Raw genomic sequence first — 15,203 nt, 5'->3', positions numbered from 1 at the left:
TAAGACAGGCTTGAACTGTGATAAAGGTTAGCAGAAACAAGCCTGTGCTTTAGATGGATATAGCTGGACTTGTGAATTTAGCTGACATTTGTCATTTGAGTGTCTTGAAGTCAATAACAAGCTGACTTGTCGGTGTTCACTTATCTAACAAATATACTGCTAGCTTGCCTATGAGGAGATTATGGTATACAGATTCTTTAACTTCCTCTGTTGGACTAAGTTTTCTTAGACTAATAACACAGATTTTAAAATACATTTCACATTTTAAACTGTGACCAAATATCTAATGCAATGTTTAATGCAGATGGATAGACTAAGTACCCTTTGTTTTTCAGATTGTGCTTAGTAACAATTTTTGTAAAACTGAACAGAATCAGTTTTGTGATGCTGTTTATTGTGGCAGACAGCTTACCTCATGAAGGTACAGGTCACTGCTTAACAGCATCTCTGAAAGCCTGCACTGCCAGAATTATATTTTTATAAAACAAAGGCACTCTCCCAGTGGAACCCTCACCTTGAACATTCAAGCAATTATTTTCCTCCTAAATTTGCTTGTAATTAACCCACCAGGCTTGCTATGTTTTCTCAAGAACATAACTAGACACTATTTTAATTAAAATTAGCAAATATGTCTAAAAGTGATAGACTCCACACTCCACAAATGATCAGTTCTGGCAACAGTTTTTAATGATTTATCTCCAAATGTTTGTGATTTGTCTGGGCTGTCATTTCAAAATGTTTTAACTAACTCATGCTAATTGACAATTGCTCTGTGTGGGTTAAATACAAGCTGTTAGTCTACAAACTCAGACTACTTTCCATACTGCACACTGAGATTTGATTTTAAAATCTTAGGAAGCCACCAAGTAGGATACCTCATAACCAATAGTGAAGTTAAACTTTTCCCATACTATATACAAACATACTGCCCCACAAACTTATACATACATCCTGCTACAGTAAATTCCACCATGGGCTAACAAGTGACCTCTAATGCCTTGTGTGGTGAGCAGCTTCCTGGATGGGGGCAGGCTCATAGGCTCCTTGATGAATTTTTGCTAACATGCTAGGAAAAACTCACAACAGCCGGTGCCCATGTCAGTGCTGTTCCTCCCTGCTTAAACTTGATTACACTCAGTTGGCTGTTGCTGCCAAAATCATAGATGCGCACTGTCCCTGTGTGGAAAGGAGACAGTAAGGATTTATTTATTGCAATGTCAATTACATGTTAGGATTTATGGAGAAATGTCTATTTATTAGAATTAAAATCTGGATTAAATGTGTGTTTTCTCTTTTGAGTAATGAAATGCCCGCCTGGAAAGATGACTGATGGTTACAGAGTACGACAGCTAGCATGATGCTCATGAACAAAATACATGATCTCTTCACTCTTCAACTTATACAGAACCAAGAATTCTTGAGGCTGAGGGTTGTAATAGGAAGTCCCAGGCTGACAATCCACATGTAATTTTCAAGTGAGCACAGAATTGTGGCATATTCTAAGGAATAGGTCTGTACTGACTACATAGGAAAAGATGACAGGCTACTGCTTGGGACTGCCTAGGGAGGAAAACATTCAAAGGGAGGAAAATACAGGAGATTGTCCACAAAAGCTCCAATTTCATCAGTGGGAAAATAAACAGATTCATAGGCACACATACTGATTGCATAAAATTCCATTCCAACTGGCATACATGTGAAATGTCATTTGCTCAACTGGTAGGAGTTTGTCTTCAGGCTAGAAGAATATGTGCATTGTATAACACAGACAAATTACAAGACAGTAGTGACAAGAATTGAATTAAAAGACCTTGTAGTGTTCTCTGAACAGTGTAAATGACATTGTTAGTATTCTGGCCAGTAGTTCTTTCAAGGCACAATAAAGCAAACAGTGAGAGGCCTAAACAGCAATATTTAGACAAGTTAAATGAGTATGTCTGTAATTACTTGTTATCTGTTGTTGAGAGCATAATAGCTATAGCATTTTCTAAGGAAGGCACAAATACTGATATTTGCAATGGCTTACACAATGCCGGAGGTGTATGTACTCCTTACAAGATAAAAATCCCGATACTTTTTAAACCCCAGCACTGAATACAAGTGCTGTTACTCAAACCAGATGTCTCACCTTTCCAGCCATTCCCTCAGAACAAACAATTTACAAAGATTCCCATTAAAAATGCCTGTTGCTAAAATACCAGGTTTTAAGGATGAAGCAGTCGTAATGTACTGTTTCAAAACATTAATGATTTGCCTTCACTGTTAAAAGAACTGATCCCAGGATGAACAATTGTGTGTGAAGAGACTTTGCAAGAGCAAATGCACAGACACCAAACAGAGTAGCTCCAAACCAAGGATCATTGCCCTTCAAAACCAATAATGGCAGTGGCATGAGAGGAAAGGACCAGTGTACTTACGGTCAAGAGCTGTGGTGGCCATCAGGTACGTAAAGGGAGAGACACCGATGGCCTCGATCCTCCCAGAGTGGAAGGTACACACACGCTCTGGGTCGTGGGTCTGCAGCACAAAACAGAACAGAAATTCTGCTGCATTGCACACTTGTGCTCTCCAGTTTGGGCTTATGCTGCCTGGAAAATAATTTCATCATCCAAGGAATTACAGACCTTGCTATAACTTGGGTTTTTTTTAATTAGTTTGTATTGTATGCATTTTTATTTACCAAAAAGTAATAAAAGTTCTTGGAATATATTTTACTTTTCACATTAGAATGTTATTCCCTGCAAGGGACTTTTCCTATTTACTGTATTATGTTCCAGAGCAAAAATTAAATGCTCCCTTTTTCACCTCTCTCATCTATTTCTCCATAAAAAACATTTCCAGCAATAACACTAGTTGCCAAGTGTGTTTCATCTTCTCCTTGTTTTTTTCCTAGTTCTCTCTGTCATTTAAAGACTACAGAAAGGATTGGTTCAAATACCTATCTATAGAGGATGTACCAACACTCCTTGAACTTACTTCCTGCATCCATGCAACTTTGATTACCAGTTTATCAGAATCAAACTCCTTGAAAGTAACTTGAATCTGGCAGCTGAAATTTCAGGAATCAAAAATCAAATTCCTCTTTATTTCTGCACAATCATTACAATCAATTACATTTGAAATTTTTTATGAAATAAAATACCTGTTTCAATGCTACAGTTTTCTACCATGCAACTTCATAAAACAAATTTCATTCCTGATGCAACCAGTGTAGTTACACGATTGTAATTATTCTATTGCAATTGAATATTGCAAATGAACTGAAGAAATCAGAAGGAAAAAAAAAAAGCAAAATTACCATATTTGAAAAAGTCAAATCCAGCTTCCATATTGCTCCATTTGTATCCTGAAGAAGAAAAAACATTAATTGAATATTTTCAGACTCAATTTGGAAATAAAACTGCACATGGTGACTTCTTAAAAACTCTTTAATGATTATCATTGTGAAACGGAAATTACTGAACTCAGTGATGTTGGCCTTATGAATCCCATGCATCACCTTAAGGTAATAGAACTTGGACAATATGTTTTGGCATTCTGCTATTCTTATGTCAGAGTCTCACACATTGCTGTACACTAAAAACACAGCAGAGTATAACATAGCATAATTCAGTTGGAAGGGACCTGCAAGAATCATCCTGTCCAATTGCCTGATCACTTCAGGCCTGACCAAAAGTTAAAGTATATTATTAAGGGCCTCTATTACATGCATCTTAAACATTGAACTTGGAACTTAAACCACCTCTCTAGGAAGCCTGTTTCAGTGTTTAAAAAAAAAATCTGTAGGTAGGTAGGTAGATAAGAAGGTGATTTTCTATACATCTAGAAGAAGACTGAATTCTTCCAAAAAGAAACACACTGGTTTGTAATGGACTCCTGCTGTTACTCACCATCACCTCCCTCATTTTGTGTTTCTCCACAGGAATGCATGTACCTGAGTGTGTCTTACCTGAGCAAACCAAAAGGGATGTTCACGGTCATGAATTTTTGTTATGAAATTCAGGCTAACATTCTTGCCAAGCCAAAGTTCATTCATAGGCTCCATCTCCACTAACCCTGTGGCATCCACAGGATCAGCAGTATCTACTACCTCAAAGTTCCACATCTTCATGGCATCAGAAGCATAAAAAATAAAAGCATAAAAAAAAAGCTTTTATTCATCAGGCCAGGTTGTTTTCATACACAATAAATATGGAAAATCAAAATTTTAAGAAAGCAAAATCACTGCTCTGAACATAACTTAGAACAGTGACAGGAGCTTCAATTCACCCTGACACTAGCAGAGCTATACATGGCAGCTTCAGAACTATGCAGAATTATTGTATCTGTGGGCTCTCAGCATGGCTCATACTGAGGCAGCACAAAATAATGGGAATTCTAACCCTTCTATGTTCTGCTCTGTAGAAAAGGACGACATATCAGTTAGCATGTTTATAATCAAATGAATTTTCCTAAGGGGATAATACCAGCCATAAAACAGAAAGTAACAATAACAGTGTTTGAAACCCTCCTCCAGTTCTCCATTGATTATCTGGGTCATTTCACACATCAGGAGAAGACACATCATGTCCTCCCTTAAAGAGGGGGGAAATAAGATTGCAAAATGCTTGATCATTGACAGATGAGAACAGAGTGTGGTAGGAATGCCTAAGGAAAACATTGTGACCTTAATTTATAGAACTATTTGTTAATCCTTCAGGATACTTTTTTTTTTTTAATTTTCCCCTATTTCAGGATATGTATCTCTGAGATGCTAGTTAATTTGTGTCATTTTAGCATTAATAATTTGAGTTTTTAAACACTCAGAAAATTAATTTCAAATATTCCTGTAGTTTATTATTTATCTTTTAGCTAACACCATGTGTTAATAGGCCTGAAAATGATAAAATGTTAGAATGTTATCAAGAACAAAGCTGTTAGAAAACCACTGAAGATTATTTTGATTTACTAAAGTAAAAGCTGATTTATTTATTACTGCTAGAAACAGCAAACTGCATGCCATGCTATCCAATTCAAACATGTACACTGCGGAGATGTGCTCTTATTTGCTTTCTTCCAAAAAATCATTTTCAGAAAGAAACTGCACTCCAAAATTTCCTCCAAAAGCCTGGTAAAGGAAATTCTCAACATTTACCTGCTGACCATACATTTGCACACCTAAAGGCAGAGCAAAAGAAAAACTCACCCGAATGACACCATCTTTTCCAACAGAGTAAAGGTCTCCTTCATCAAAAACTAACTGGCTGACAGGGCCCTCGTGACAGGGCTTGTGTCCAACTTGACACAGCTCTACTTTAATGAGACCACCTTCCCAAAGCAGCAAATTGCCCCACTCAGTTCCTGAGACAACCTTCAATAAAAATGAAGATAAGTATATAAGCACCTGCATGTAATCATGCAGAAATATAGGCAAGAACCCAGTTAACATTTGTGACTTCCTTCCATGAAAGTATGAAATCAATGCCAAAGTACAGACATTTGAAAGAAAGATGTAAAGGGGAGAAGGTTCAACATTTTAGCCATGTGACATAATTTGCATGCACTGAAATGGTTGAAGATTAGGACCAGCAATCTCTTTGTATTTCTGTATACTCATGTTTTCACATTAGAAGACACTCAGCTCTAAGCCAACACAGATCTTTCTCTGTGAATTACAACACTAACTATTTTCCAGTTATTACAAAACAAGTCAGGATTTGGGCAAATTGATGGCAATATTTTCTTCTCAGAACACTGCATCATGGGCCTGATTAAAACCATTTTAAAGCAAATAGTAACTCACTAATTTACAAAGCAGACTTTTACAAAGCCTTAAAGGGTACATAATACTGTTTCTTTTTGTCACTTTTCTTACTTACCTTCCCATCAGGCAGCTCCACAAAACCTAAAATGTCAGACACTGCTGTTTTTCCAAACCTGCCCAAAGCTCCTTGTAACTTGAGACCAGTTAGTGTGAGAGCCATCTTCCAGAACCTGAATACAGAAAAACACACCGCTCTTTGATACAAGATTTCCTAATCACTGTTCAGTTCCTCTTAGACATTGCAATACTCTCACCAGGCATGCCTTGCCATGAAGCAAGGGCTGCTCATGTATTACTCTTTTATGCAGGAGAACTTGGGGTATTTTCTTTGGAATATGACATAAAGCTTTACAACTACACAACCACTCCCCTATACTACTCCTATGAAAATGCTAGGAAAATAATTTGGAATAGGAAGAATGAAGATTAAAAGACTATTTAAAATTAAGAAGTGTAAAATCCACAGCTACATCCTTCCAGCTACAACCCAAACACACACTTAGGGATACCTACTTTATTCTTGCAGTGGAGTTTATGATGCTCAGTTTTGTAAATCCAAGGGACTGAGGTTTTCAGTTAATGTCATCCATCCATCCATTGTGGAATTAAACTGTACTTTCAATCTCACTGAGCCAAAGATTTTATCTTAAATATTAATGTCTCCTGTGTGTGCAGGAGACATTACTTTTAAGATAACTGTTGGAAATTGTAACTTGAGTCCACATTTGGGTGAAAGGTCACATTTATCATGTAATAAAAGCTATTTCAGAGTTTATTTGTAGTATTTTGCTCAAAAGAAAGTTTATAAGACATTTTGTTTTGTCAGATTTCCATAAATAATGCATTCTAAACCTCACTTGTTCTGTGTCTAAATAAATCATTTGCTATTTCAGACCCACCCTGCAGCCAAACTTTAAAGCAAATCTCAGATTTCCCCATTAAAATTCAAAGAAACTTTAGATGTGTTATAATTTTAAAGATATCATTTTTATTACAACAGAATACCACTCACAGCATAAGTCTCTGCTGTGTTAACATTCGAGTACTGGCTAAACACAGAACACAAAAAGAAAGTTTAAAGCCATTGGGTGTTTGGCCCTTTTCTATAAAAGGACCCATGAACTTAGAAAGGAAGGGAAAGTATAGAAACATCTTTTGTAGGCTTTTGGTTTGATCAGAGGGTTTCTGATCCATGACTTGGCAACCAGATCTAATGGCTGTCCAAAGAGCAGGTGAGCTCAAGAAATTAAAGGTAGAAAGCCCAGAAGGCACAGAAGGCATATATCCTATGCTACCAGCTAGAAGACATGTATATTTAAGTATTTTTCATTACTCCTTCCCAGTGATTGTTGAAATTACAAGAATGGAGCCAGAGGTACTGACATTTAACATCAAGTATCATCCTATTTGGAGAGCAGAGATATTGAAGGATTTGTTTGACTGGCTGAAGGATTTGAAATTCCTCATTTTTGTAATTGTAAGGGTCAGGTAAAATAGCATTCCTCAATGGTACATGTTTGCTAATGACACATTCTTGTTAGTCATCTCCTATGTATTATGACTGCAGAGGTGTTATATATTAATCCTAATCAGCAAACATACCTGATGTGTCCTGATCCAGCTGTAGTTAGATGCTCTTCATTCTCAGCAGAAAACATGACCTTGTAAACATCCTGTGCAAAAGCTTTTGACCTCAACAGAGTCTCTTCTTGCTTCCAGTCCCAGATAGTCAACATGTAGTCAGGGCTGCTCCCAACACTGGCCAGCAAAGTGCCAGTACGGTTGAAATCACCAAAAACATAGGCTACTTCTGTTCCACCTAAAGAAATGTACAAGCCCCAACACACATGCACAGGAAAGAGGTAGAAACAACACAAAAAAATCTACTCAGAAGGAGCTCAACTTTCACTGAAATTATTTTTTTTAATAGGTAATGGCTTTAGGTTGGCTATCTCTATCAAATTAAAGTTTCTTCCCATGTAATAATGAAAAAGCTTGAAACCAGTGTTTTCTATTTTTGCTGGGAAGGACCAAAAGAGTCTATTTCCTTCCAAACTAAAAATGATCCAGTACTCCATCTGCTGGGATCTTTAAACACTAGTCCATCTGTATAAAATGAAAATAGAACTTTTTACACTACCTCTCAGTATTCTGTAGGGCCTCACCGAAGGATATGTGTAGATGACAATGTTTGGCTTTATTCCTTTTTCTCCTACTGCAAAGTACTCCTTATCAGGGTGTGCCTTGAAAAAGCAGAAGTCCTGTTGCATGCTGTAATAATACCTTTGTCTTTATCCTGCTAGTTATTGAGTTATTGTATTCACTTGCTCATTAGTCAAAACATATTGCCATAAATACTAGATTGCATTTATTCTGAAAAACTGCCAATTTATTGCTCAATATTGGAATGAAACCACTATGCACACAAAATGGTATATCACACGTATATTGCAGAATCATGACAAACGGTGAAACCATCTGCTTTGTGATGCATCCTTTTATTATTCCTACCTCACTCAACCCACTAGCTAATCTTTCCATAGCAGCATTTGTGTCAGCAGCCATCTACTTTCATCAGACAGCTGCAGAAAAGCCATCCTGAATGACACTACTCCGAAGGTGTAAAAATGTACACTGATTCCCCAGAAAAGGCTGCTTACAATGAAGCAGGACATTCTGAGGCTGGTAGTCTGAAAGCCTCGCTCATGTGCAGTAAAACTGAGAGATAGTAAGGTGCTTCAAATTCAGAGACAGAACTTGAGACTCCAAGCTCTTGATAAGTTTATTAGAGTGAAACCAAATACTTTTTCTCTTCATTCATGTGCAAGCTTGATTTTCTAAATTTTAATTGCAAGTAAGATTCTATATTACTATCAGTTGTGATTAGGACAGATGAAGTGTTGAAAAAAAAAAAAATTTATATGAGCCAAAAGATTTAAATAATGTAAAAGTGCTAAAAATTAATTCCAGCTGGACTTGACAGTCCTTTTCGATAACTGAGCCTGGAACTAAGGTGTGCCGATACTTGTTCTCTGCCAATTATACTGATGGGTTGAGAAGCCCATGCTGCATGGTCCACATATTCCTTTAATCAATACCATTCTTTCTTATGTATATGCATGTACAACTGTATAAGTCTCCCATATCTGGCAATCACAACCAAGCAAACATTTTTTTCCCAGAAAGCAACTAAAGTTCTTAAGCAAGAAAGGAAAGCCATACTGTGATAAACCCAATTCCACCGCCACGGCTGCTCCGGACGTATTTCTGATACTTTGTTCTGAGGTTCTGGAGCACCACCTGGTTTCCTGCTATATACCCCACAGTATGTCTATCCATTATCATCAGGTTTACAGGTCTGGTACAGTCATATCCAAAAGAATGTCTGGGAACAGTCCAATAAGGAAAAGATTAGACACTGGCTTTCTAGACAGTTTACTAAGTGGATAAAAATGCTTAAACTGAAACTGACATGGGAATACTGAAACTAGTGACTAAGCCCGATGGCAGGAGATCATTTTCTTCAGTATACAGTGAAAGTAAAACATATCTTGACTCTATAACTGAAAGGAAGGCACAAGTAAAGGCCTTCTAAAGTTCATATCCTATCTTTTCATCTCCACTGTGGGTACACCTCTTGCTTCTACTGGATCATTTGGAGCTGCAAGAAGTAAGTATTATGTCTGTGTTCTCTTTTCAGACAAAATATAAAAGATGTGCATCAGATAACCAGGAACTGTTCTACAGATGAGATCAAACCAAGCAAGTTTTCAAGCTCACTTCTTAATTGTTTACAATCAGATGTAAAAAAGGGAAAATCCAGTCTTCAACAGCAATTGAACTGTGCAGAGAAAACCACCAGCGTATATCAAAGTCACATATCATATCCTACCCTACCTGACCATACCTACCAAAGAGTTTATTGTAGCTCTTAACTGATGGGCACCGCTTCCTTCATTCTACCAGTTTAGATCTTCCAAGCACCAGAATACAAATCTACATGGGTCCTTTCCCACTTCTCCATTACAAGGTACACAGGAGCTCTTCTGCCCTCTCCTCAGCTTCTTGAGGAACACCAGTGTGGCTAAAGAGAAAGGGAGAGCTTTGCAGGGCATATTCTTATGCCAGTCTCCTGCCTGGTCACATTAGTGTCTCCATGATCTAGTTCTACAGGAGTACTTATGATAGTAAGCACTACCCCCAGTAAGAAATGTTTATGAGGTCAAGACAACACTTAAGAATAAATTCACCCAGAACCATAACTGGCCAGGATTTTTATCTGTGTCTCAACCAAAGGTATCCCACTAATGCCACAGAAACTACTCCAAATTTCACCAATACAATTTTGAGAACATACATTAAATATCATTTGCTTTGAATTTGCACAAGCTCAACAGAAAGGATACTTAAAAGTAAGAAGGTCAGTAGATATCTCAGTGTCATCAGTGGCATATGGTCCTGAATATACATCCTCATATGTGTAGAAGAAGGTTTCTGGGATTTTCTTCTTTTCCTCCTCAAGCCTTTTCTGTGATTCTGAGGATACTTCACTATCATCTTCTTCATCAGAAGTGATATCTTCACCTCAGAAGTGGGAACATAACAGAAATTCATATTCACTGTACAATTTGGGTTAGTTGCTGATATTTTCACCAAATCATAAAAGGGAGGGAGTCACAATTATTTGTCCCCTTTGACAGAGCAATCAATACTTCATAGCTCAAAACAAGGGTGCTATGTCTTAGCAACTACTTGTCCTGGAACAGTCTGCAAGAAATACTCCCTCAGGCTTTTAAAAACTACATTGTAAATATTCAAAACTTAAGAATTTAAACAAGAAAAATTTTGAGACCATTTGAAAAATACTAGCTTTAAAAATTTAAGACTTACCAAAGCAGTTCAGTTGAGGTTTGTTTGATATTTAGATCTCCACTTCAGAAACCAAACAAATTTTAAAGTGTCTCTTTTCAGTAGCTATTGAATGCACATTGTTACACAAAAGGATTCTTAAAACCACATACAATGGACCACCACCACAAGACACTGCTGTCCTCAAGAAAGCAAACTGCTAATGTGTGGCTGAGTGTAGCTCCTCACTGGATTGCAACTTCCAACTAGTCCTAAGCACTCATTAAAGGTAGTTACCAGTTGGTTATCTCAGGTTAAATCCATTTTATAAGCATTTCATGCTATTCTGACTCTTTTCTCTCATCTGACTCTTTGTTTCATGAGAAACAAACAAAGGGGTCAGAGACCAGCCAGGCAAAGAGCGAAGTTAAGCCAACTGAAAGCGAGCAGAAATACTCCATCACTGTAACCGATTACAGTCCGAGGTTATTAGGCTGTTCCTAATAATAACAACAGTAAAACAATGAAAACTAGAAAGTACTGGGGGTTTCAAGTTTGTGCCAACATCTCAGTGGACACTAGTTCTCAGCAATGCTCTCAATATCTGATTCCACTTGCTCCCCTTCTTCATCCTGTTCCTCTGCAGTTGATGATTCCTTCTAAACACTTTGTTTTGTTTTCTTTTGCAAAGTATAATTAGGATCACCATCTTAGATACGAATTCCTTGGACTAATTTGTTCATATATGAACAAATATAAAATATATATATAAATAAATATATAGTTCTGTAGTAATAAAAGAAACTCCTCTGTCCAACAACACACTTCTTGCTGTTTAGCATTAAGTGTAAGGAGAAGTTTGATTCCAAGAAAGAGTAATTTAAAACTTAGGGGAAGGAAAGAAACAAACACATTCTATAACAGAAAAAAAAGGTGTAATAGGAAGACCAAACAAATGCCAAAAGTGATGCAGCAATGCATCACAAAATCCTTCCAAAGTGGATTTGTTATTCATGCTGCCTGGATCTAGTGTGTTAGATGGCATACAGGACACCTGAAATAGTCACTGGACAGGCATTCCAAGATGAAAAATATGTTAAAAAAAAAAATACTGTCCTCTGACTGAAAGAGTCTGCGGAGTTAAAAAGCTGATTTCAGTATTAGCTACAAAGACAAGTCTAAGCCACAGAAATTTTCAGGGGAATGACTTTGAGAGCTGAGGCACAGCAGGAACAGCAGGCACAGTTCTTAGTTCAGAACTTCACTATGATCAGAGTAAAAATAAAATCTGGCAACACCAAGAGCAGGAACTGGAGATGAAGTAAGAAAGGGGCGAGTGGTGGAAGAAGCCAGAAGTTACTGTAGGTTCAATACTGAAATCACGCTGTAATGGGGAAATACTCACCACTGGAATCTGACTCTGCATCTTCTTCTGGTTCCTCTTCCATTGGAAAAGATGGATGTCCTCACTCCCTGGCAGTGGTAAAGACAAACCTTTAGTATTGTTGCCTTTATTTACCATTTTGACCATTTTTGTTTCCTCTCAAATGCTTTGAGATTCCCAAAGATGCTATTTGTCTTCTGCCTGTACACAAATGTAGATAATACAAAGATATGTCCTACTTTGTAGAGTGAATTAATTGGCTTTAGGACTCCAGGCTCTGAATGAATTGGTACAGCAAGACTTTCATCTAAATACTGTGTAATGGTGGGAACTGACATGATTTAAATGTGTTGAGTTTCTCGTTAATATTCTGGGATATAAGATCTGCTTTTGAGACAAGAAGGCTATTCCTTCACCTTGTGGTGGACTTGACAAAAATATCCAGAGGCAGACATGCTGAGCTCACCTAATATCTTAAAATGAAAAGCAAGAGAGATGAATCTTTAAGAGAAAATGACTTTCTTCAAAACACTTTATGATAATGGAAAACAAATTTTAAAAGTTAACACAATTTAAAAAAAAATTAAATAGCTTAATAACACCCCTTCCTCACATGATTTTCGTCTTTCAGACCATCTTTTTCAGGGTGCTAAAATTTTCATTTGTTATTATTGTCCTCTGAAGTGGAAAGTTTATCATATAAATTTGTAATATAAAAACCAAACACATCGACCATTTTTACAAAATTCACAAAAAGAAGGAAAAAAGCATAAGCATTGCTCTTTCTTTATATTTTGTTTTGCCTTTGATTTCATATGTGTTCTCCATTTCCAAATGAAACACCTTAAAATGCACATTGAAGTCTGTATCAATACTACAGCATTAAAAAAAACTACCTGAAATCAGAAAATTCAGTTGTATATAAAGAAACATGAATACTCAGAATAAGAAATATGGGCAGGATCCCAGAAAATCTCCATTTGTGATCATGATTTTGATACCACTAAGAAGTCCCTAAAAATGCATTTCCTGTTTCCAGCTTTGGATCAGAATCCATTTGGGAAAAATATTTTGAGGAATTTCAGGAATTTCTGATATTTCAGGACATGTGAAGTGTCCTAACATAATGCCATCCACAGGAAGGACAAGGAGGACAAAAAAATATTTCAGACATGTCATTCTTGTTGTTATATAGCCAATCTTCATCCAAAAGTTCAGAGAATCTGCCAGAATCTGATTTTCCTGCATAATTTTACATAAGAATTCCAAATGAGCTTTTCTCCCTTAGGAGTGCTGAGGAAAACTTGAAAATAGACAAGCAGAAAGTTTTACATTTAGAAAACAAATGAAAATAAAACAATTGCAATAGATCTCGATATATTTAAATGAAGTTCATGAGTTTTTAATGGGGTAACACAACTGGTATCACTGAAGTTGAAGAAATAGTTATAGACTATTTGCATAAATAGATAGTGGAGTGTTCAGAGACCTGAATTCTAATTCCAAACCCACTAATGACGTGTACAATTTGTATCAGCCATTTCACCTCTGGCTGTCTCAGTTATCTCCTGTGAAAAATTAGATAATAATACTTACCCATCTTAGCGAAGTGTTTTGATATCCACAGAGAAAAGAGCTATAAGATTTCAAATTATTGTAACTAATTAGCAATCATTTATCTTCTAAAAATTAAGACTATCATAGTTTTCATTATAAATTAATTCCTATCTGGAAAATGCTTTAGGCTGAAAGAGGATATGAACATTTCCACTTGTGCTGATATCTGGGTTCTAGTTAAAGAAAGACACTGTAATGTCCACTGCACACATTTTTGTGATGGCATTCAAGCATTGTGCCAAAGCAAATTTTGAATTTAAGGACTCAGAAGAGGCTCAAGGGGGTAGCACGTCTACTTTGGCTGAAGATTCTGGGTTTCATGAATTGGCTGATCCAGAAAACTCTTGTGCCTGCTCACCATGACAAAGGCATGTATCTCTCTGAATGTTGATTTTATTTTCCTGGGGAGAGTTGGCAGGTCTTTTTGCAACAGATTTCCTAAATCAGAAAGATTTAAACCTTTTGATACTGAAAACTGAGAGAGTGATAAGTAGAATTTGTGTGACAAGTCTAGCAAGTAAAAAACAAGTTAGCAATCATCATTTTTCTGCCACTGCCTGGCCAGGGCAATATATTTTCCTCCTAGTCCTAATAAATCAAGACACTGACTTGAAATATTGTACCAGATCCACATCAGTTCCATTATTTTCATGAACTCAGGAACTCATTCCAAGTCAGGACTGAATTCAGGTTATCCTTATTTCAGTGGACAGTGCTACAAGCTGGGAATTTCATCAAAGTCCCATTTTCTTTCAAATTGCCTTTTTCTTAGCTATGTTCTCAAAAGCCACAGAATGGAGAAATGTGTTCATTCAGGTATATTACTTCAGTTATGTCAGAACTAAAATTTTTTTTATCAATTTTGTTGCCACACAAAATCTTTACATATGGAGGTCTCTCAAAAGTTCTCAGTAAATTTGGACATTAAGTGATTTCTCATGTCAGACAACTGTCTCATTTATTCAAAATACAGCATAATTAAATCAAATGGGTGCTTATTTGCTAACACGTAAACAAATTCAGTGAGATGACACCACTTTCTATTTTGTCATCCTACACTTTTCTTCTTCCCAGAAAAAAAGAGGTTTAAATGTGTAAGCCTCATAAATGCAGTTCTTGCCTTCATAAACCCTGTGACTGACACTTCAACTGCATAAAATACATGAAATTAAATAATGATCAAAATGCAGCCTACAGTTTTACTTTAGAAAACAGAACATATCTAACAGTTATTTTAAGCTGTTTCTGTCCCACCATTAACTGTTTAAATGTGTTTAAATGACATCACCTATCAGATTTTACATCCACACGAGAGTGCTCATCGGTTCTGACCACTAATTCAGTTTATGTAGAATTAGGGAACTGTTACCACAGAATAAAACTGCAATGCTGAAAGTACCAGCAATAAGCAAGAGATTAAAAATTATGTCTACATTGTGCTACTTCTGCAGGATTTTATTTTTTTGGCTCATTCCAAAATGTGTTAATTTTTTTTGTATAAAAGCTTTACACACTGGTGGAATTCAGGAAAGAAAGAAAGAAAGAAAGAAA

General features: G+C 36.6%; 1 protein-coding gene across 4 annotated transcripts in view; it reads right to left on the bottom strand.

Annotated features, from left to right (window-relative positions):
• CFAP44 (cilia and flagella associated protein 44) overlaps positions 1-15,203 on the bottom strand; it is a 42,614-nt gene that overhangs the window by 24,630 nt on the left and 2,781 nt on the right. Inside the window, exons 2-12 of one of the 4 annotated variants that reach the window (XM_015641862.3) lie at positions 12,057-12,124; positions 10,210-10,387; positions 9,026-9,188; positions 7,944-8,046; positions 7,406-7,622; positions 5,859-5,973; positions 5,186-5,350; positions 3,950-4,105; positions 3,299-3,346; positions 2,418-2,517; positions 1,082-1,176 (exon numbers count right to left, since the gene is read on the bottom strand). In XM_015641862.3, the coding sequence (XP_015497348.1) occupies positions 1,082-1,176; positions 2,418-2,517; positions 3,299-3,346; positions 3,950-4,105; positions 5,186-5,350; positions 5,859-5,973; positions 7,406-7,622; positions 7,944-8,046; positions 9,026-9,188; positions 10,210-10,387; positions 12,057-12,099 (1,383 nt within the window). In that variant the 5' untranslated portion in view covers positions 12,100-12,124. Of the gene's footprint in view, positions 1-1,081; positions 1,177-2,417; positions 2,518-3,298; positions 3,347-3,949; positions 4,106-5,185; positions 5,351-5,858; positions 5,974-7,405; positions 7,623-7,943; positions 8,047-9,025; positions 9,189-10,209; positions 10,388-12,056; positions 15,030-15,203 lie in introns of those variants that run through there. The other 3 variants (XM_033517554.1, XM_019008030.2, XM_015641899.3) reach the window with 3 other exon arrangements.

Source organism: Parus major, chromosome 1 (assembly GCF_001522545.3).
Source record: "Parus major isolate Abel chromosome 1, Parus_major1.1, whole genome shotgun sequence".
Lineage (NCBI taxonomy): Eukaryota > Metazoa > Chordata > Aves > Passeriformes > Paridae > Parus > Parus major.
Note: the sequence above shows the minus strand (reverse complement) of the source record. Positions and strands in the feature narration are given on the sequence as shown.